Source organism: Gavia stellata, chromosome 27 (assembly GCF_030936135.1).
Source record: "Gavia stellata isolate bGavSte3 chromosome 27, bGavSte3.hap2, whole genome shotgun sequence".
Lineage (NCBI taxonomy): Eukaryota > Metazoa > Chordata > Aves > Gaviiformes > Gaviidae > Gavia > Gavia stellata.
Window position 1 is genome coordinate 6,333,296 of NC_082620.1, and position 23,236 is coordinate 6,356,531.

Consider the following 23,236-nt stretch of genomic DNA (forward strand, 5'->3'; position numbering starts at 1 on the left):
AACAGTTACAGGAAGCAGTCTTCAAGAGTCAAAGTAAAGGTTTCTTCAGTCAAATATACACTGCAAGGCTCTAACTCATATCCTTCCCTGCTACACTGCTGCAGACGATGTTACGCGCCCATTAACATGCCCATGAAATCTGATCCATTCTGAATGGTGATGGGAGCTCCAGCACTGTTGTCCACAAATATGGAGGTGTACTGGCCAGCCTGCAGAGAGAACAAGAGGGAAAGGAAAATATCTGACACTTCACCCCAGTGTAAAGGACAGGAAAAAAAGCATTTCACTACCATGACCTAAGTGCAGAAGCCTCCTGTCCTTTTCTGTGGCTCCTGGGAACAGGATCTGACCCAACATTTTTACTGCAGCACTACAGCTTTGACTTGGTGGAAGAAACTTTCTGTAGTGAAACTGTGTTATAGATTTATTACTTAACTAGATCCTTACTGCACTAGCATCTTTTTGGGTGACTAGTCAAGTGGCCATTTGTGCTTCAGATTCCCTTCTATGAAACGGGAAATACAACTGACATCTTGACAAGGCAAGGGCAGATTTGAGAAAGAAAAGTATTTACTGTAATTTCTTAGAGGGAAGGTTACTTCTGTGGCTTAAGATTCGAACATGCAACACAAGTGTGGCTTTTGTTCTTGTTCCTGCCACAGATTCTTTCTAGTCATCCCAGGTAAGGCATTTAAACTCATTGACCTTAGAAAGAAGGTTAATAAACATTTCTCCATCTCCTGGTGAGAATTCAGCCTTGCCAGTAAATAACTCCGCATCCTGCCAAGCAAACCAGCACAGTCATTCCTGGTCTGTGGGGGCTTACCTGCAGCTGCAGTAAGCCATGTACATAGACAGTGAAGATTTTGCTGTTACTTTCCAGACCAGCGATGACTTCCAAAGACCTAAACAGTAGCAAAAGAAAAATAAATGGGTTAAACACCTAAGGCAGTCACAAGAGTTGTATGTGGAACAATAGTCTCATGACCTCCCTAGAAATAGGACCTGGTGGTTCTAGTACCCATCTGTACTAAACAGGCGGCCTGTTGACTTGATTCTAGCAGTAATCAGCTGCCTTGAAAAGAGAACAGTAGAACCTCACCGTAGTAATTAATGGAAGACCTACAGAGCGTACAGGACTGTGGACGCAAAACTCAGCTGGAGGCAGGAACTGGGAGCCACCTTCTCTCACAGAGGCCTTTCTCAAGGTCCTGTGGTCTCTATCACCCAACCTTGCACAGGTGCTAAACGTGCCCTTTAGATTTATCTACGTACCAGTTATCTCAGTTTGTTGACCACCACAACCATTTATACGCCTGTTATTCTGCAAAGAGCTAGCTATATGCATTCTGCCAATAACGGTTCATTCATTTTCAAGGTATGAAAGGCCTGTTTCACCTTAACAATATATGTAGTCAGCCTATGCAAGAAAGAACATATTCAGCAGCTGAAAGCTCTTTTGGGAGGACATTTGGATCAGGGGTCACATACAAGCCAAAAAAGAAAAAAATTGTGCTTCAGTTAAAATTCAAGGGAGGGCTCCAGATCACCACTCGAGCACTGTTCTTTTCTAGTATCACATTCTGATAGCCATCATATTCCTTGCAGTAGCAAGATGTAGGACAGCTGCTCTCTGTGGCATCCTCTGTTTACAGAGCTCTATCTCTGCTCCTTTGTACAGGATTCAGGGCAGAAGGAGGTGCCTGAAACATCAATAATCAGAACAACCCATGTAAGCTCAGTTCCAAACCAACAGGAAAGCACAGAGCTCCATACCTGGCTGGTTATTCTGAAATCTGCCTAGCCAGTGGTAGCAGATCTAGTTGTTTTCCCAAGAAAACCAACCCCTTTCCTCCCTTGTTTCCATGAAGTAGTGGTGACGAAACCTAGCAAGTGCAAACGTGCTGTTTCCAGCCCCCTTGCAAGGAAATAATGTGCATAAAAGGTAGGGGCAATTTGGCCCAGAGAGAGCAAGCCACTTGGCACCACCTTGACTGAAGAGCTCAGTCTGTGTGTCATATCCTGCCAAAAGCCTAACTTGGGTGGGAACTTCCCACCATTAATCTCCTCTACTCCAACTGTCTCCTTGCCTCTGAGTTTCCATCTCTCTCAGCCGAAAGCCCTCGGGGCTCTTTCAGCTCCCTCAAATGAATGACTGTGTATGCTGAGATCCCCAGGAAATTCCACAAGCACGGGTAGCAGCTCAACCTGTGCCAGCAGAATGTCTGTCCGGACAGGTTCCCATCCCTCCACCCATCTTCCTTCCATGACACAGACCAGTCATACTCTCACCCACCATATGAGAGAGAGAGATGTCTCTCATAGAGCCAGTGCTGATCCTGCTTTACTCCTACTGCTGTCCAACTCACTCAACTCAGGACAGCTTTGCAGGACAGCCAGTTATAAATTGTGACCCTGGATAACTGATGAAAACTCCGAGTCAGACATCAGAGAGCTTTATCTAAACAATTAACATCTGGGTCAGTTCTGTCTAAGAAAAACAGTTTTTACTGTTCTTTGGCGAATGTAGCTATAAATTCTTCAGATGGCAAGTTAATCTTAAAGCATTCCAATAAACCTGCCCGGGCTGTATGTGACAAAGAGGTTGTTCACACATCCCAGCTAGAACCAGAAGAGTTTTCTAGGAGCTTTCAGCTAAAAAGACCTGCAATGAGGAAGGCACAGTAGTTTCCATGGCCCACAGGGAAGCTTTCCATTCACGTAACTCCTGTGCTTGCATTTACCAGAACAAGGAAGCAAGACTAAAGTCATGTTGAAAGCAATCAGAGACTGAGATCCATTCTTTAGTAATATTACTGTAAGGTTGACTGAATGGACAGCAAAGAGGAGAAAGAGGCACAGACAGACACTGTCCTTGGAGACAGAAGTGAGCCTTCCAAAAGTAAAACACTTTGTTCTCTCTCGGATGCCTTAATCAAATCAGTTGGGAGCTTGTGGAACTGTTAGAAAGAAGAACTCACCACTGTCACTTTCATTTATTTTGCAAAATGGTTTAAATGGAATTTAGATTTTCTGTTTGATTCTGTAATTGAAGACAATGTAGAGTGGAGATCAGGATGGGAGAACAGCTTTTCACTCTTTGCAGGATCAATTTCACTTTTAAATCCTTAGGTGGCTTCATAAATCTCACCCACTCATTCACTTGAATCTTTATTGAAATATCATCAGGTCAACACAACCAACTGGCAATATTTTTCCACATCCCAACTGCGAATATCTTTCCACATCCCAAAAGCATGTAGAAAAAGATTCTGTGGAACTTGCAGTCTCTGTTCACGGGGAATCCAAGGGCTAGGGGCATGAATCCTGTTCTTGATGAAATTGCTAAGATAAGAGGAGATTATTGTAGGTGAAAAGAAAAAAGCACCAATGCTGAAGAAGGAAAAAAAGCTGATTACTTGCATCTGACTGGTATTGGCTATGCAGAGTAACAGGAATAGGGATCTGCACTGTGCAAAGACAATTTGTGAAAGCTACTCATAAAAAAGACAGTAACATTCTGCCCTACTCATACCTGTTCCACCCCTGTGATTAAAGGCCTGGGCTGTCCCAAAATCACTCATTGTCAACATGCATCCCAGATTTGAAGATCAGGCTGAGGTCCACTCTTAGCATGATCTAAAGGAAGTCTTACAAGTGCCAGAAATGAAATGTCCCGTAAGTTCTGCAGCTTACCAGAATATAAGGTGTCCCTTCGAGGGGCAAGAAGTTACACCCCCCTTCTTCCACTGACATTGTGACCGCAGCCAGTCTGTCACTGCCTCACTTTAAGTGCTGCAATCATAAAAGACTGTTATAAAACAGTCTACAAGGCTGAGGAGGTGCCCAGTTGCTCCAGTCAGCAAGCTCCTTAACTGCCCACCCGGTCAGTGGGTGAACAGCTCCCTCTTACCCTCGTTACTAATGGGTACTCAGATACCAGTCAAGTCTTTTCCACAGGCCAACGAAACCTAAGAGAGGTTTATTTATTACATGAGGTTTCATGTCAAATTCACCCGCCAATAAAGCCTCTAAATTGAAATGCCTCTGGAGAGGTCAGTCCTATTTGCAGCACTCTGACTCATGGAGCAGGGAAGGTGAGGGCTGAAGCAGCCAGTCCAGCAGCAAATTTATGGTTTCATGGGTTTTAAGGTGCACCTGTGGGGTCGTTTTATAGATATATTTCGGTGGTGCTATTGCAAGGGTGTTGCTACAGCTGCACTGGAAGAGCTGCGGGCAGGGCAGAGCAAATCTGCACAGCCTGTACAGGCATCTTCTCCTCCCAGGACAACGGCCAAGCCGCAAGCAGAGGCGGTGGCCACTCTGTGCAAGCAGCATTGCCCTCTGCTGGGTGCATTTCAGCCCAGCCCAGGGGTTCCCCAGCCCCTTCCTCAAGCAAAGCTTGCCAAACTCCTCCTGAGCAAGCTGGTCTTCTCTGAGACACAGGGCACCTATATGCTGCAGCTGAAAGGATGACAGAAGTACAGCAAACAAGAGCAGCCAACAGTATGCTGACGCCATGGCCCGTTGCAGAAGGAGCAGCACCCAAGGTGGCCGTGGCCCAACAAAAGCGTTCCTTTAGCAGAGTTTTGCTAATGGATTCCAGCAGAGGAAAATTCAGCATGGTTATCTGAGCAAGCTCCACAAGGCAGCTGAGGGCTGTGAGAAGGTATCATACACCCGTATGCAAGCCCTGCACTTTCTGCCTCAGGACCCATTCACCTCTATTTTCCACCTATTCATTCTCCTCATCACTCCAACATTTCCATGGCAACATGAGTGAGATGCTGTGATCCATTCAGGATGCAGCTGAAATTATAAAAATTGAGCTAACAACCTCTGGCACAAAATTAAAGTGTTTCTCTCACTCTGTACGCTTATGATGAAAGCTGAACGTTCAGCACCTTTAGCTACATGCAGTTTCAGCTGACTTCATTCACACTTCTCTCAACATATGCAATATTTGTCTATTTAGAGTAATTAGCACTGAAAGGTTAAAAATCAGAATAAAAAAAGCACATAAAACTTAAGGGCCAGATGGAATTGCTCTCTTCAGAAAAGTTCTACAAGCATTTATCGTATAAAAATCACTGTTGGTGAACCTGATTTCCACAGTTGCTTGAAACATTGGCCCATCTGAGAAAAATAATTGCCAAGACAGCATTGCAGTAACTCACGTGTATCGGTGGCACAGAGATTCAATGCAGATCAACACTCGGACATTATCTCTGGCTCGGAGTTGGACTTTACTCTTCAACTCACTGTGGTCTGGGGAAAGCAGGGGAAGAAATATAAGGACTTTTGCAACACAGCAGACCACCAGTTGCTGGTGTTTGGCTTAACCGAGACACTAGTAACCTTGCGACTCCTTAGGAAAGCACCCTTCTGGTGTTGGATTATAAAATACTTCATCACTGAATGATTAAAACCATTGAGCGAATGTCCCGGTGACACAACACAGTCAAAACTGCCTTGATGCAGTTCTACATAATCACGTTCATTTCTTCTGAAGTCTTTTAGTGAAGCCATAACTTCTGCACACGAATGTATTTGGTCCCTAAACTCATCCTCCATAATGAGTGTTGATTTGTTTGGCTTGCATGGAGCAGCCTGCTGTGGCTATCAGCCTGTGAAAGTCCCCAGCTCTAAGGACAGGGGTTTGGGTCATGGTACCAAAGGGAGAGCTCACTGCAAAGGGCTGTCGTTGCACATGCTTCAAATCAAACAGGACCCAGAGACCTAGAGGGTTCTCCAGGACACCTTCCTGCACCTCTCAAGCAGTACAGAGAAGGCTTCTGTGAACAACACTCACCAATGTGGACATTGGCTGAAAACTGGTAGATGCCAGACACAGGTGCTGTGAAACGTCCTGTTGCCAGATTTAATCCTGTCCCCCGGAGAAAAGCTCCTTTGGCCAGAGGCTGCAAGATAAGAAGAGCAGACCCTGAACAAGTCCCCAGCACTCTCAACAATTACTTCTGCCCGTGACAAAGAACAAGCTTACGTGCATGAGAACAAACCTGTCTTGGGTTTGCGTGGCAAGGTTTTGGTAGCGGGGGGGCTACAGGGGTGGCTTCTGTGAGAAGCTGCTAGAAGCTTCCCCCCATAGAGCCAATGCCAGCCAGCTCCAAGTTGGACCCGCCGCTGGCCAAGGCTGAGCCCATCAGTGATGGTGGTAGTGCCTCTGCGATAACATACTTAAGAAGGGGAAAAAAGTTGCTGCACAACAGCAACTGCAGCCGGAAAGAGGAGCGAGAATCTGTAAGAGAAACAACCCTGCAGCCACCCCGGTCAGTGAAGAAGGAAGGGAGGAGGTGCTCCAGGCACTGGAGCAGAGATTCCCCTGCAGCCCCTGGTGAAGACCATGGAGAGGCAGGCTGTCCCCCCTGCTCCCATGGAGGTCCGGCGTGGAGCAGATATCCACCTGCAGCCCATGGAGGACCCACACTGGAGCAGGGGGATGCCCAAAGGAGGCTGTGACCCCGTGGGAAGCCCGTGCTGGAACAGGGGCTCCTGGCAGACCTGTGGACCCGTGAAGTGAGGACCCCACGCTGGAGCAGGTTTGCTGGCAGGACTTGTGACCCCGTGGGGGACCCACGCTGGAGCAGTCGGTTCCTGAAGGACTGCACCCCGTGGAAGGGACCCATGCTGGAGCAGGGGAAGAGCGTGAGGAGTCCTCCCCTGAGGAGGAAGGAGCGGCAGAAACAACGGGTGATGAACTGACCACAACCCCCATTCCCCGTCCCCCTGCGCTGCTCGGGGAGAGGAGGTAGAGAAAATGGGGAGTGAAGTTGAGCCCGGGAAGAAGGGAGGGGTGGGGGGAAGGTGTTTTTAAGATTTGGTTTTATTTCTTATTATCCTACTCTGATTTGATTGGTAATAAATTAAACTAATTTCCCCAAGTCGAGTCTGTTTTGCCCACAATGGTAATTGCTGAGTGATCTCCCTGTCCTGATCTCGACCCATGAGCCTTTCATTGTATTTTCTCTTCCCTGTCCAGCTGAGGAGGAGCGATAGAGTGGCTTTGGTGGGCACCTGGTGTCCAGTCAGGGTCAACCCACCACAAAAGCTGAAAAAATTTGCAAGGCTACTGCCTTATCTCCCCAGAACACACCTTCCAGCTGGGCACTCTCTCAGCATTTGACACCCGCAAAAGGCAAAATGATCAGTATGAGACATGAAAATGCTCTTTTTGCTCATTGCCCAACTCTAACGCATCTTGACTCAGATTGTGCTTACTGCATCCCTATGCTCTGCTCCACGGATGTTCTGATTCACAAGATCACCCATTATTTGAGTCAAGAGGTCCCAATGATTTCCTAGATAGGGCCAAGCAGTGTCCCCAGGCTTAAAAACCTAGAACCTTATACACTGTTTTTGTGACACAAGTAGAGAGGAAACACTCACATGGGTCTCCAGAGGTTTTCTACCTACTTCAGGTCTAAGTCAGACGGCTTTGATACTGTTAAAGAACAACTGCTTGCATTCTTAGATTCCATATTTAGTTTCATTTTGTTTTAGCCTTGGATTCTACAGAATAGGCAAAAACCCAGTAAAATAGCATGCAGCTTCTCCTATGGCAAGGAAGCAGTCTTAAGTCAAACTTGCAGCAGATTATCTGACTCAGACTAAAATAAACTCTGCGAGAAATGTTTATTGTTTGTTTTGGCCTGCCTGATACGAATTTGCTAGATCTGGAGAGAAGCAGGATTGGCTTCAATGGGCCAAGAAAGCACATTAGTCAGACTTTGCTTCCACCGCAAGGGCATTCTGTGCAATGTGAACGCATTCCCATGAACGCCGTCCTGAGAGATTTGCCCCCCATCGGTGTTATGGGCCAGAAGAACTGTTCAAATCTGACTCTGTAAAGGCATGCGCACCGCTATGCCCCTAAACCATGCACAAATGCATAGCTGAGTGCTCTCAACAACCCAACATTTGAGTATGCTTTCCAATACTAGATGGCGAAAGGGACCTGAGACACAGTGAACAGATTTGTAGCAGTGTTGCCACAGGTGCTATTACACTAAAAAAAAAAGTAGTGGAACACCTTTGTTCCAGTACCAGAAGGAAGTTAATTGCCTCCCCATTCTGGTTCATCACAGCCAGAAATTGATGGCTTTCACAGTGCAGGGTAGGAATAATTTATTTAGCTTTCTCTTTGAAAGGAAGTAAGGCTGCAAATATTTGGGTCTGGTGGTGTTTGTTTAGAGAGTTACTCCGTGGCAGGAGGAGTGAAATGACTAACCTGCCTTTATTCAGCAAATCCCAGGCAAGGCTCACGAAAGAGTAATTCCCAGTCCTTATTTACCAAGATCTAGCTATAGTCTTAAATTTCACAGGACTTTACTAGAAATGTCTTATGTATGCACATGGTGGCCAAAATATATCCGTGTGCAACAGCGGTGGCATTTCATATAAGATTACACATGTATAATGGGAAAACAGTAATAATGAACTGCAGAACAACTATGTTTCGTACAATGATTTCTAAGGCTCTATATTTATCAATGTGCACTGATGTGTGCCTATGTGCACATATATACATACAAAAGGAGCTCTATTTTCTTCATGTATACACACATGGTCAATATAACAGCTAACCTAACAACAAAGACTACAGAAGGAGATCAATTCCATTCTTACGCTATTGCTATGCATCACTTTTGGTAATACTGTTTTTGATTTACCTCACTGAAAGAGCAGATCCAAGCCCTGTATGTGCAAAACCGTACTGCATAGTTAATTAATTCCTTTCTTGTTACAGCTATTAGCAGAATCAGCAACATAATTCCAAAACCACTGGCTGAGCATGGAAGGCAATTTTAGGCACCAGTAAATTATTACTGATAAAACATTCCTGTTTCTTCATGTTCTCAGTGGCTTTGTTATTCTTTTGCTCATAGAAATAGACAATGCAGGGAGAGGTTCTCTGGGCAAAATATTCCATTAAACCCCAAGCCAATTAGAGCTCCCCGCTGCATTTGCTGCCTCACAGCAGTGTACTCACCTAGCTGCTTCAAACACTGCAGGGATTTATGTCTGAGAAACCACCTACTTGCACACAGTTATTTCAGTAGGCAGAGCAAAAGCAAACAAACAAGTTAGCGTCCAGCCATTCCGTACAAACCAAGGTCAGCTTCTCTTCCTCAGTTCATCTCCTATCCCCACGTCTCCCTCATACACACCATAGTTTACTTCTGGGTGGAAAATAGGAACCATGCACAGAGAACTGAGATGTGAACTGCCAGCTTAGCTTTTCAGTGATAAACACTGTGGAAAGCAATGCATCGACTTATCCGTTATTAAAGAAAAGGATAACCCAACCTGCACAGCAACAACGCACAGGGGATGCACCCATCTCCTGAAGCAGCAATAAAATTCAACTGCCAAAGGTAGACATTTAGCTTGACCTCAAGGCACTAGAAACATCAGGACTCCTCCTGCGATCTTTCACCATGAAAAGCACATAGGTCACCTTAGCCTTAAATGATCTGATTCCAGTGATGTTCCTGGGCCCCAGGTAAATCCCACTTCCATGGCCTGTCAGAGGCTGCAGTTACTCCAATTCTTGCCGCGTAAAGTACCTTTCTGAAAGCTTTTGCAAGAGGCAATCATTAGAAACCTCAAAGCATGAGAAAAAGGAGGAAGAGGTGTGGGGAAAGGAGTATCACATGTTTCATTCCAGATACTAAGCAAATTGCGAGACCAAGAGGAAGCGAGGGAGGGAATGTTCTTGGAGGAAATTTAGCATGGAAGGATGAGAAAACCATCGTGCTCGCTCAATACTCAAGGTCAGAGTGACTCAGACACCATACTGAAATGACAGAGTATAGAAGTGATAGGCCATTTCTCAGCACAGGTTCTTTCCACTATCTCAAAATGCTTTGGGTAAGGTCAAAATCTGGGAATTAGAGTCAATCGCTATCACCTCCCTAAGAAGTTTCAAACTGTTGGCTTCTTCACACTATTAAACTGACAGAATGGAGGGAGGGGAATTCTCTCTCTCCCCCCGCCTTGGACTGTTTAAAGACAATGTTTTCATCTTTGCAAGAGCACCCACTCTCTCCCTCCCTGCTAAATTCCCCTATACCAGAGCACAAGCTAAAACCAGACACTTCTTGTCCCAAAGCTGAAATGAAAGGCTGGCATCCAGAGGCCTGCCAGCCCTCCCACATCAGCTTCAGGGCCAGAAGCAATTAGAAAGAAGCTAGGCATACGATAACAAAGCATGGGAAGCATCAGCCTACGCACTGATTGCTGAGATGTCTTTATTCACATTTTCCCTCCTAATTAATGAGGCAGCAGATCTCTCTAGCCCTGCCCACACTTCAAGTACAATCTTGCCTCTGTGCCAGCACCCACAGTGCTGTCAAACCAGGCTTCCACAAGTGTATTTGGGAAAGATCCAGGAAAGCACCCTGTTTAGAACACAACCACTCCTCTAGTCCTGCAGCTGTGAGAAGTCCTAGCAGCAAAACTACTCCATAGGAAAGGATCTGCTGGACAGGGTTCTTCAGAAATGGGACTCAGTATGCCTAGGAAGAAAGCTCAGCACTTTACTACATGGACAGTGTTAGCAAACCTTGCTGACGGAAAGCCATATTCCCTATTCATGCTCTTCAAACTCTTCTTGTCACGTCACAAAAGCAACCATGTGTCTGACGGCCTTGTGCTATTAGACAGTCTTTGTGACTCCAAAGTCTAAAATAAGTCTCCTCAATTACCAAGTAACTATGTGTTTTTAGCTATTACTTTGCCTAGCACTTACACTTCAAATCCTATTTGTGACTGGTTCAGAAATGGTTAGTAGACGTTTTAATATCAAATTCAACAGCTTGCTTATAATGCCCTACAGTATCCCATGATGGTGTGCTTGCCATTATAACATGACTGTAATGAAATAATATAGGTAACTTTTATTAGTCTTCTATAAAACATTATGTAAAGAATTTGAGTATCAGGACTGGCCCTTCTAACAAAATGATGGCTCTTATTTGGGCTCACAAATCTATAACCAATGGCTTCTGTCTGCCTCTGACATTTTTCTACATCTGAAGGTTACTCTGGAATTAAAGAGGGTGTGCACTGAAAAATAAAACAGATCCTTCAGACTAATGCCAAACATGGACAAGTCTTTCTCCATCATTAACTGAAATAAAAAGACTGACTGTTGTTTGGGCCTGTGAGACAGCCCTCTCTTGCACAGACCTGTTAGAACTTCAGTAAGAGCTGTGACGAGATTCAGTTGGGCTGCAAGAGTTGAGCTTCAGTGCTGAAATCACCACAGGAGATTCTACTTCTGCCAATCACAAAAAAGGTAGTGCTATATTCATAGCATCCAAGCCTAAGACGAGCTTCTGGGATTAGTCTGCCCTTTCAGAAAACACCTTAATCTACAGAGCCACCTAGCAGCTTTGCAGACTCGGGGAACTATAGCTGATCTACGCACAATGGCTGTTGTGGAGTTGCACAGGTTCAGTCTGTAATCCCTTCTCACCGACTGGAAGTTCTGAAGTTCTACCAGGGTCTTCTTATCTACAATGACTTGTCCTTTTAGCTTGCAATGGAATGCCTCCTCTACACGTCTGTGGGGTGGTGAAACTTCCTCCAGGGAGAGCAGGAGTGGAGGCAGCTGGCTAGGATGGGCTGAAATAGCCAGGGATGCTCGACGCTCAATGGCTTCTGAGAAGAAAAGAAAAAGGAAAATAAAGGCTTAATTAAAGAGCCTGGTCTATGAAGCCATTAGTTGTGCGATTAGACTTCTGTACTCAACTCTTTAACTTGAACTAAGCAGCACTGGGGAAACATTTTTCAAATTTTTGATTGCCAGATAGGGGAATGCTTTAAGGTAAATGTTTGCAAAGCCAATTCTTTATTTGCCATGGTGCTTACCAAAAAAAGCAGATCACAAAAGCACAAAGCTCTTACAGTCTTTACCTTTTAATATCTCCTTAAACTCCTGCAGAAGGACTTCCCGGGTGACTTCAGCACCAGGTGCTCCTGGAGGTCCCTGGGGGCCAGGAGGTCCTGGGGGCCCAACAAGGCCACGCTAAGGAAGTAACCAAAGAAAAACATGTGAATTAGGACCATGCAATTGCACTGACAGACCAAAAATTCTCTCAGCCATCAGCCAGTTCTACAGGGCTGTCAGCCACGTGAGCAGCCCCCGCCGCTATCAGTTCAATACAGGCCTACAGTGAATTCCAGCACTTGGAATTTACTCTCGTCTTTATGTGGGAGGATAAACTTTGCTCAGGTAAACACTAACTGGTTCTTCAAGTACATATATACAGTGTGAAGCACAACAGGCACAAGACTAAGTCTGCTGCTTCTGTATCTTCTCATATCACCAAAGTAACGTACTAGCTTTTAAGCTTCTTATTCTGCCTGTTTGCTAACTAGAATAGCCATCTAGCCACACTCTATGTTATTAATCTATATTGCTGAGACACAATGATCACATACATGAATGTTCAGTGCAGCAGTAGAGCTCTCAGAAAAAAAAAGAAACAGTTTATTCAAAACACCTGTAAAGGATAGCCACACACACATTAGAGCTTTAAACTAGTAGTACAAACATGCAACGGTGTTATCAATGCTATTTTGATGTATATTGTTCCCAGGGAGTTCCTGTTTCCTCAGCTAAACTGCAGTAAACCTGCATGGAAGTACTCCTGCCTATCAGCTCACTGAGAAATAAAAGGAAATCATTAAAAGCATTCAAGATTGTCTAAGCAGCAGATTAAAAGCGCACACATGATCAAGCATCACTCAGCAGATGATCAGCAATTCATTAATTTGAAATAAATGACTTGTCCACACCTTGATTAATATATCCTTTGAGATACCTGGACTTATCTAGTGGAAGAAAAAAAAAAATGTTAATTTTATTTCTACTGAGCAGAAAAAAACCAAAAAAGGCTCAGTCCAAGAAACAGCTGGTTTAAACAAAAATGGATGTTGACAGTGGAATTCACATACCTTATCTTACATAGCAGATAGCACTTACTGTCTCAAACATCTCCAAAGCACTTTGGGAAATTAAACACAGACAAAGGAAAACGCAGCATTCTGTGGGGTGGGAAGGCAAAAGCTGGAGCATACAAAACACCTTGCATATCAGCAGTAGGAAGGGAAGCCACGGTGCACATTTATTAGCTGATGGCAATCTAGCAATAACCTACTAGTTTCTTGTCTTTCCCTTTGCATCTCCTTTTAGAGGTATTGCCATCATCTGGGCGGTGAACAAAGGAGATCCAGGTCCGCCGTGGATCTGTGATTCGAGGATCTGGAGATTCTAGGATCTAAAGAGAAACAAGAACAAAGACTGATATAACCATATCTCTTTGGCCACTACATGGATTCAGAGAATCCCAAGTTTCCAGACCAGATTGTTGTCTGCTGGCTAAACCACATCCTTGATCGAAACGTACTGCATTTGGGAGGACATTGAAGATGGGATAAAATGGGATTTTACACTTTTGTAACATGCAATTCAGTTTGGATTATCCAGTACCATGCCACTTTTTGTCTTCGTTTACAGGAGCATTGCAAACGCAGGACAGTACTTCAATCTGAGTTCTGACACAATGTATGAAAGACACCGGCCTTTCAAAGAGTCCCATTAGAGTAGGATTTTTTTATTCATAAGTTACAGGCTAAGCCTCCCAGCAGAAATGTCCCAAAAGCCAGAGGGTGCTGCCCTTAAAACACTAAAATGTTTTCTCATAACTTAATATGCTATCACTTGCAGGGCCTCCCAGCTCTCTGCTTAAGAAATCAGTAAGAGCCAAGAGCTGGGAGCCAGTGTACCTCAGAGACCTTTCTCAAGCTGCTGAGACTCTCAGCCCTCTGACAGTCCTAACACGTGCCACAGAAAACCTGCCCAGATGCCAGAGATTGTTCAACCACTGGCATCTGACATTTATCAGTTAGATCAATCAAGCAATACAGGGAGATTAAAATGTACAGAAAACCTTGAAATGCCCCAGAACTCTCAAATCACAGGCTGTAGAGTGACAAACGTGCACACGGGAAAAAAACCTATTCACAATGAAAAATGAAGTCCATGTCTGATCACAGAAAAGATGTCCATTGTCAAATTCAACTACCTTGCCCATTCCTATGTTCTGCAAGTATATTGCAGCCATGGAGAAATTATCTAGAGAAGCTTTGACATTACAGCGTCTAGTTCTGCATCCCTTCTAAACAACATCTGGACAGAAGAGAGGATCTGTCTTTATGAATTTGGCTCTACTTCCTATTGGATTCCCTGGTTCCCATTACTCACCTCCCAGAGACAACGAGAAGCAAGTGATCAAATAGCCATACCTGTTGTTTTTATCCTAGGCTGGGAATGAACTTCTAACTTGAAATTAAAAAAAGGCACCAAAAATCATTGGTTACCAATACACTGCCAAGCTCTTGTCAAGAGCAATTGACTGTTGACTATGGAGGTTCCAATCTGTTGACATATCAGCCTCCCAAATGTCCATCACAGTGAGGATAAAAGCACAAGCCTTGCCAAAGTTTCACGAACCATGCGTAAGTATTCAGAGCCATTAATGAAAAAGCCAGAGAGGAAAAGCTGCAATGAACACTTAAAATCTTTAAAACAAACAAACAAACACCCTACCCTATGCCTATTGTAAACTTTTGGAATTCATTCAAGAAACCTCTTTTTTCTTCTCCTGGTGAGACAGAACAGGTACCGATCAGAATTCCAGCAGGAAAGGAATACAAGGCAGTAGAGGGTTGAATGACATTTTAAATGATTCTTAGAGCATTACAAATTTAGGTAAATCAATATTGATCTATCAACATTCAGGAGGAAGAAAACAAGATGGGTGTGGAAAAAGCATAAAAGCAAAGTCAGTCAACAGTGCACTTTTCAGACCTAAAAGTGTTTGCCCCTGGGTATTAAGCTTCTACTGGTCTGATGGTATGAGACAGTTCTGCCACAGCTCAGGCACTACAACTCTACACTCAGGTAGAGCTGCAGTCCCAATAACTGCAATATATGGCGCTCTGGAAGAGCAACAGGAATAGGACAGAGGATTGCAAATTTTAGCTAGAAATATCAGGGCAAGCCCATTTTGAGAAGAAAAGACCACAGTCTGTGTGATCTGCTATGAAAAAACCATGCAGCATAAATTGTTTCAAAATTAAATCTTAGAAGTCTGCTGGAGCTCCTCAGTTTGAGGTTACAAGGAATGTCGGTGCTTCTAAGCTGATGCAGAGCCTGGAAAGCTCTCTCTCCGGCACGCATCCAGGCACATGGGTGTAGTACAAGGCACTTGTCCATAGATTTCTGAGCTGATGTGATCACAACTATTTATTTCAAACAGCTTGGGTCAACAGACGATTTACAAACCAGCAGAATATGAGCAGCTCCCAGAAATCAGATGTGTTGAGAGCCGAGCAAGGGTATTTGTTAAACATACATCTCAAGCTCTGTGAAGCCAACTCTATCTTCTCAATTCAGCAAATAATCTTAGGGGATTTACAGCTCAGACACAACCCACAGGAAGATCTACTCCTATTCAATTGCTCTGTTCAGGCAGTCCACTTATCCTCCCCTCCAGATAGATGGCTGCAGAGTAGCTGGCGTCTGTGCTCTAAGCCAAACCAAGGATATCCCAAGACATTTCACCGTATCGTTCAAGCATTCTACTGTAATTAATCAAGAGCCAGAGTTATGATTACGCACACTCCCCCGATGCTCAAATTTAGCGTGTATTGCAAACAAGAGCAAGACAAACTATTCATAACAATATAGTTCATTATTTCTGTATCCAAATCAGTCTTGAACAGACTTTTTATGTTTATAAACACATTTACAGTCAGCCGTAAATTGCGTGTTTAGTCAAGGGGCTCTAGTAGGTTGTTTTAGCTAAATTATTTGCCTTTTTTACTTACCACACCCAGGACTTCAATAGCTTTCTGAAATTCCATTAGAAATTAATGTAAATGGAGCCCCATAGGAAATCCCAGGTATTGTGAGATTAGTCACCTCACTAAAACATTATCACCTTCCCACAGATTGCTTGACTGCAGATTTTTGTGAAGCATAAGCAAGAAGTCAAAGACAGGCCAAGAAGGTTCTTTGGTGCAAACCTCTCCATCTATCGTAACACACAAACATCAAGTCCAGAGGCAAACGTTCATAAAGTTTGCAAAAGTCCTTAGAACAGCACACGAGGTGCAGCTTATTTCTACAACAAACATGAAATATATTTATCAGAGTTTCATGGAGACTTAATGGTTTCCAATGGGAGAAGCTAGTTCTTTCCCACCCCACTTCATTTGAAAACAGATGGGTGCAGCATCACCACACACGAGGTCACACCTGCAGAGGACTGTGTTTATGATCATTTAAGTTTACAAAGCTCATAAACGTAAGGCAGGTAAAAGCCTACCCGTGCTTTGCCCAAAGGAAGCGGTTGTCTTTTTGTCCCAGTGACTGGGACTGACAGGTCTGTGGTAAAGCTGCAGTGCAGTTCACGAAACAGAAGAAGCACCCAACTCGGGCAGGACGGAGTATTCCCTCACTGCTGTAACAGAAGCCAGGAAAAGAACAGCTGGGTTGCAGAGAAAAGGAAAATAAAATCAGTTCGCCCTTCAAAAAGGGCTGGCTCATGTGGCAGGAATCAGAAGTGCAGTCTCCAGAACACGGCAAACACACGACCAGACTCTTAGGAACAGGGATGCAGCATTTGCTGCAGATGTGGAAGAGGCTATTCAAAGATTCCTGGTTTCCACCAGGCTGCAAGACAGGCATAAACTCCCCTCCACTGCAAAAATGAGGAAACAGGCCAGCTAGAAGCAGAAGCCAGCAATCATGGGCAGATCCTGACCATTAAGTGTGAAGACAAACAGATGTCCTCAGCCTTTCTCGAGCTCCAGCTGTGAAGAAACAGGCCAGAGCAGACATCTTGTCAGGGAGAAAAAAGAAATCCAGATGGCACATCCCAGAAAAATAAATCAAAAACTCCTGAAGTTTAAAAAAAATAATAAAAAAATCCCATACCTCTCCAGTGGCTTGCTTAAATTACAAATCCCTCTACAAGACAGTCATGGCACTCCCCAATTTCTCCAGCACAAGGATGATTGACAGTTAAAATGAATGTTCCATCCTTGTGGTATTATTATTTAATTACTATGGCATGCATGAGCAATCCCAGCAATAAGCATGCAAGCCTCTATTTTTCTTGGCAGCAGCAGCCTCCAGCAGCCAGAGAGACCTTGCAGCCAACTCAGGTATCAGTCAGGACTGAGAACAGCCTTGGAATCCCAGCAAAGGGGACTTGTCCCTCCTGGGGTGCTGCTTACAGAGCAAAGCTAATCTACAGGAGTCAGGAGGAATCCTCACGTTAACTACAGTGAAATCTGGCTTACTCCTTAACACTTGAAACAGTACCTCCAAAATCAACAGAAGCCCTGCCAGCAATTTTTAATGAACTTTCAATCAGGTCTTTTAACATTTCTTTGGAATCCAAATGCAATGGCACCTATCACTTCAGAACCAGTTTATGACACTGATGAGAAATTAGCCCACTCTCTCCCTAACTTCCCTCACAATAAAAGACAAGTCGAGCTGTAATTTAGACTGCTGTACACAAGCAGAACCTGCGGTTCTTTCTGGCTCTAACTCCCAGAACAAAACGCACTGCCCAAAGACACACACAGTCCCTGGCCAAGATTCAGCCAGCATGGAAGAAACTACTAGCAGAAATCTACAGTCAAGTAGCAGAGTTTGGATCCTGAGAAATTTCTGAACTGTATCTGAACTTCCCTGAAATTCAAGGATTCTGGGATCCAGTCTGCATCTCTGCTAAAAACCAAAGTGAAGTGGACAAAAGTAGTTTCAGAGTCTGGACGAATAAAACAAAAAAGTCAACACTACCTGTGAGCAAGTCTGCACACCTAAAAGCATCTCAGAGTGTTCTCAGGCACACCTAAGCACTTCTCAGGGTGGGACAGGGTGGAAAGAAAGCATGAAAAGGTTACGATTTTGTGAGAGGACAGCATCCTTTCCACCTGCAATTAGTCAGAGATGTGTGCCCAAGAACACGTACCTAACCATTCCAGTCCACAGTCTTTATGCCTGAAGTTACTGCCCGGCAAGTTTTGCTCACTTATCTATGTATTTGTCCATCTGTGATAGAATTATATTTAAGAATTCTTTGCTTAATAGTTAAGCAGTTGCCAGACACAAAATTGACCTGACTACACATTTCAATTACCTTAATCCACAAATTTCTATGTTGTTACACTTGATTTACACCAGCAAGAGTATTGTCACTTTCATTGTGAAATTAGGAGCGTATTATTTATTTCAGTAGTGTATTTTACTTGGAACAGGTTAAAAAGTGACAGACCACTTTTTTTTTCTTTTTAGCATGAAAAATCCTATGTCAACTGCTAATAACTTATGGTTATACACACTCTTGGTTATTAATGAGATGTAAAACCAAGGTCCTGACCACTTGTGGTTTTTACAGATCTCTCAAGAATTTTCCCTAGAGCAGAAGTGTTAGGTTTGGTATCTTAGCCAAATCCAAAATGGAATTCCTACCTAAATTCCCACTATGTTTTGTGATTGAAAAATTATTCTTCACTCCTCCAAATGGCTATCTCAAAAAGCTTCTCCCCTGCACTTAAACACAAACTGCCTTCAGTGGTCAGACCCATAATGAATTTAATGAATCTAATGGAACAGTTCATGTGAGCAAGAGCTACTCTGGGCGAGAAAATGACACAATGTTTGTTGCTGTGTTAGCTGTACTGCAACGTTAATTAACGTTGGATGGATGTACCGGTAGAGGTCTGTCTTTAGGGATGCCACAAAAAGGTAAGGAACTCAACAGCACCAACAGAACACAATGCATCTAGCACAGAAAACCACATCTGATGTAGGACTATATACTTTAATAATGAGCTTTAAAAATCTTACAAACAGCTCTGAGAAATGAGACCAAGCACTGAATTATTTGATATGCTGAGTCAGATGTATGAATCCAACATTGTTTCACATGGGCCACAAGGAATTGCTAGGAAGCATGTTATTTGTTATAGCCCTTCTTGTTTGTAATATGCCAGAGCAAGACTGACAATGATGACAGATACAAAATATGAAAGATAACATATTCTACTACAGATAGGTCACAGTCCAGTCTCTCCCGTGGCTTTAACACTTGTCAGCCCCAAAAATACTTTTCTCAATTACACGTGCAATCACACACTTCAGGCTAAGACTGAAATCTCTTTACAGAGGAGGAATGCAATTTGTGCAATGTCACTGAACCATCTGCTGTTTTCAATTGGAAGCAAAAGGCCCCAAAGAAATAATTCAGATTTAAGTAATAAACCAGGTAGACCTAGCCCTAGATATTTGACAGAGACAGAAGGATCACAAAGGAAATAAAATTTCAAGGACTCCTTGGCTATGTAGTGGGTAACTAAATTAAAAACACTATGCTATTTCTTGCAGAAATTCCACTGAAGGTAAAATCCTGTTGACCTCAAATCATCCCTGAAATTTCACTGGGATGCTGAGTCAATAATTTTCCCCAGGTTAGGATGCTGCCTTTAAGTTGCTCAGCTGAACCACCCCTAAAAGCAGCTCACAGACAGCTAAAGTTGGAAGGGACATCCACAGATTGTCTAGTTCATCACCCCTTGCTCTAAGCAGGTGAACTACAGCAGGTTACTCTGGACCACGTGCAGTCAGGTTTTGACTGTCTTCAAGGATGGAGACTCCACAGCCTCTCTGTCCAGCCTTTTCCAGTGTTTGACCATCCTCATAGTAAAGAAGCTTTTTTTCTTATATTTAAGTGGAATTTCCCGTATTTCGACTTGTACCCACTGCCTCTTGTCCTTTCACTGGGCACTAAGAGTCTGACTCCACCTTTACTCCCTCTACTCAGGTATGAAATGGTAATTCCTGATCAGTGTCAAACCTATATAACCACTGGACAATCTGCTACTGCTGAACCCCTGTCAGTGTAATACCACATCTTGCAAGGCAAGATCTATGCCTGGAAAGGGGAAGGCAAGCTTGGCAAGTGGCAGCTGCAGGTACTCAGCCACACACAGTCAAAGTAAGAAGGTCCAGTAGAATAGAACCTCTGTATCCATCAGTCACGTTCTGCTCTCTTAGTCCATCCGCGTCAGAGAAGAAAACTCTCATGTGCTCGGCAAGCAGATCACATTGGCAGCAACTCAGCAGAGATAAGACTGGAGAAAAACTTTAAAAAATATAAAAAACATCAGGTTTATCAGGAGATTTGAGTCTTCTCCTTTCAGGTAGAGGTTTCACCACATGACTTATGCACTGTGAATGTTAAAGAGGAGCCTTCTCCACTCCTATTTGAAAAGAATTCCCAAGAGAAATTTGTCCCAAATTGTTTTGCTTAATTAGAAGGAAAACACGTCTACCTTTTCAACAGTATGAATAAAAATCACTACTCTCAGACAGTATTTCATTCCCTGCTCCTTCTGCTTTGATAAACCTACCAGCTGACCACAGAGTCTTCCAAGGTAAACACAGCCTTAATTTTTACTGTACAAGACCAAAAAAAATATTCCATCTTTCCTGTTATGTGCTGTAGAGAAATGAAATGGGACACTGCTGTTGTTTCACTTTCCTGTGCAGGGCATCCTTTCATGAAATAAAACAGCTCACAGAAGTACCTTCAAGGCTCAAAGAGATCAGTCTTCCATAGAAAACTCCTTTTAACCTTCCTTTAGCTTGATACGTTAGCTAAGGATAGCTTCACTACTACTTTACTTCTTCCCTTAGTGAATGCAAATTGTGATGCTTTGCTGTAAATTGCAACTGTCATTTACCCCAGATATGGTGGAATTCTTAAGCACTGCATTTATAGTACGTGTAAAACAATCCCTTAACTTGGGCAGGTGCTATATAAATACAAAATACAATACAGTCACCCATGACATTTAGAAGCAATACTTAACTAGAGCCTGGACTTCAACTTCAAATAGATTCCAAGGAGAAAAGTTCACATTGCAAAATTTGGGAGTGGATATCAAGCAGCGCTCCTAAGCATTTACATCAAAGATTTGGTTTCGTCCTATCCTTATTAAACAGAACCTGCCTTTGCTGAACTCACCAGCTCTTACTGCAGCCAAACCTTTGCCATGGATATTTTAAAGCAAAGTATTTCAACACAGAAACTGCAGCTTCCAAACAATGTCTGTTTTAATGAATGCCCACTAGCCTCCAAATGAGTACTGTGTTTCTTCTAGCACTAATGTATGTATGACTATATCAGAGTTAACCAGGACCAGTTTCTGCTTGCTTTTCCAATCAGAATATATTCTGCTTGCAGTCCAATACATTTCACATCAAGCCAAATTAACTCCAGAATAGACTGAAATTTAGTTGCACCAGATATGTATCTGGCCACCTTTGCAAAAGCAGAATGAAGCAGTTCAAGAGAGAGTAGAAGAAAGTGATTGATTATAAGCACCTCAAGAATTTAGCATGTATACAACCTGCCCTGACAGAGCCCTGCAATACGCAACAAAAAATTAGCTGAAGAAACACTGATACAGTCCCCTAATGATAATTTTAAGTGCAGCAGCCAGCTTTTTTACATAGAGGACTGTTTCCCAGACTTGCCCAACCTTAACCAATTACTCTCACAATAGCAATGAATAGGATATTTAGAATGTCAGCCCAATTGTTCTAACTTGCCCCCTCTGCCATGTCCCAATTTTTGACAGGTTTGTTCCTCTATTGCTATAGTGACTGCCATCCCTAATGCTTGTGATCAAAGTAATGTTTTAGAGGTCACCTCCATTTGAAACAAGGGACATTTTTATGTGAGCAGGGGAGAGAGAGAAGGGTCTGTGTGATAGGGGAGACTCCCTCCTTTCTCAGTGTTGTAGTCTCCCTTCCATTTCATCCTGCTCCTAATCCTAGGACCTGCTTTTAATTCCCTAACCCCCGCTCCGACTCCCAAGTATTCTATGCAAGTTTTCATCTTAAAGGATTCTGGGGGCTATGATCAATTGACTGGACATTTTTTGCAGCTTCCAGCCTGGGGTGATTCTCCCAAACATGTAACTGGAAGGATCCTACCCTGCAAAATTCACTTGCTAAGCCTAGCAAGTCATCAGCTACAGCCATTGAGGTATCATACACACATTCTTACACTTGCCACTTATGCACAATTACCACCATCCTGAATCCTTTCCTACAAAAGCCACAATCACCTTAAACAGATCATCTGACTATACCAAAATTTTTCTCATCTGTAATTTTCAATCAGCACAGCCTCTCTGGTGCAAGGTGCAGTGCAGAGAAAGTTCAGGCTCAGGTGTTTATACTGTTGCCTAAAACACTTCTGAAATAATGTTCCAGAGAGTAAAGGGTTTGTCTGCAAGAGATACATTAATATTCCAGTATCATTATTTTACTGCGATAGCCCACTTGCCTTTTTTTAATCAGTTGTTTCTGAACAGGATAGAACTAGAACTCCACTTTAAGTCTTTACACTTAATCAGCTACTATGGGACTGGAACTTCAGTCATGCATATTCTAAATAATAATAAATTGCAGTATTCCAGTGTTTGCTTCAGTAAGCTAGAAAATCAATCATGCAAAGGCAAAAGAAAGAACATTTCTCTTTAAAAATCAAATAGAATTTGGCAAGATTGCCTCAATCATTGGAAAAAGGAACCAGCATCACATTACTGCCAGAAATAAGTTCTACCAAGCACTGACAACACCTACCTTGGGATGCCCATGCAGTTCTTCGCTGTTTGAGAGGGTAGCATTGAAAGGCTCTGTATACTGATTAGGTTCTTTCTTCATCTTTCTCTCTCTCTTTGCTGCCGTAACTCTGAAGAGGCAAAACTGCTGACAAAGTAAAGTTGCCACAAATACCCAGGTGCACCCCTTCATTTTGAAAAGGGAGGGGCCAAGTCAGGAAGGGCACTCTCCAAGCACAAAAACCTTCACCACCAATATTAGGAATAGACACAGACTTCTCTCTAAAAAAATAAAAAATAAAAAGGTTAGAACTATTAAAGATGATCCTCTGGGCTACGCAATGTCAAACGAGCAGCATGCACGGATGCGCTGGTTGCTGGAGAGATCTCTGTTCAAGCAGGACACGTGGAAATGGTATAGATAAACTTGTTTGAAAATCTGGATTCACTCGAAGAAAGAGGTAAGTCCATTCAGCCTCCTGAAGCTTACATA

At 43.3% G+C, this 23,236-nt stretch overlaps 1 protein-coding gene across 1 annotated transcript; it reads right to left on the reverse strand.

Moving 5' to 3' along the window:
• Window positions 1-110: 110 nt before the first annotated feature.
• C1QTNF12 (C1q and TNF related 12) lies at window positions 111-22,936 on the reverse strand. The gene is made up of 8 exons (XM_059830090.1): window positions 22,766-22,936; window positions 13,188-13,307; window positions 11,941-12,052; window positions 11,501-11,685; window positions 5,813-5,921; window positions 5,178-5,268; window positions 827-905; window positions 111-209 (listed from the first exon to the last, which is right to left on the reverse strand). The coding sequence occupies exons 1-8, from the start codon at window positions 22,934-22,936 to the stop codon at window positions 111-113; spliced, it is 966 nt and encodes a 321-aa protein (XP_059686073.1).
• Window positions 22,937-23,236: the final 300 nt, after the last annotated feature.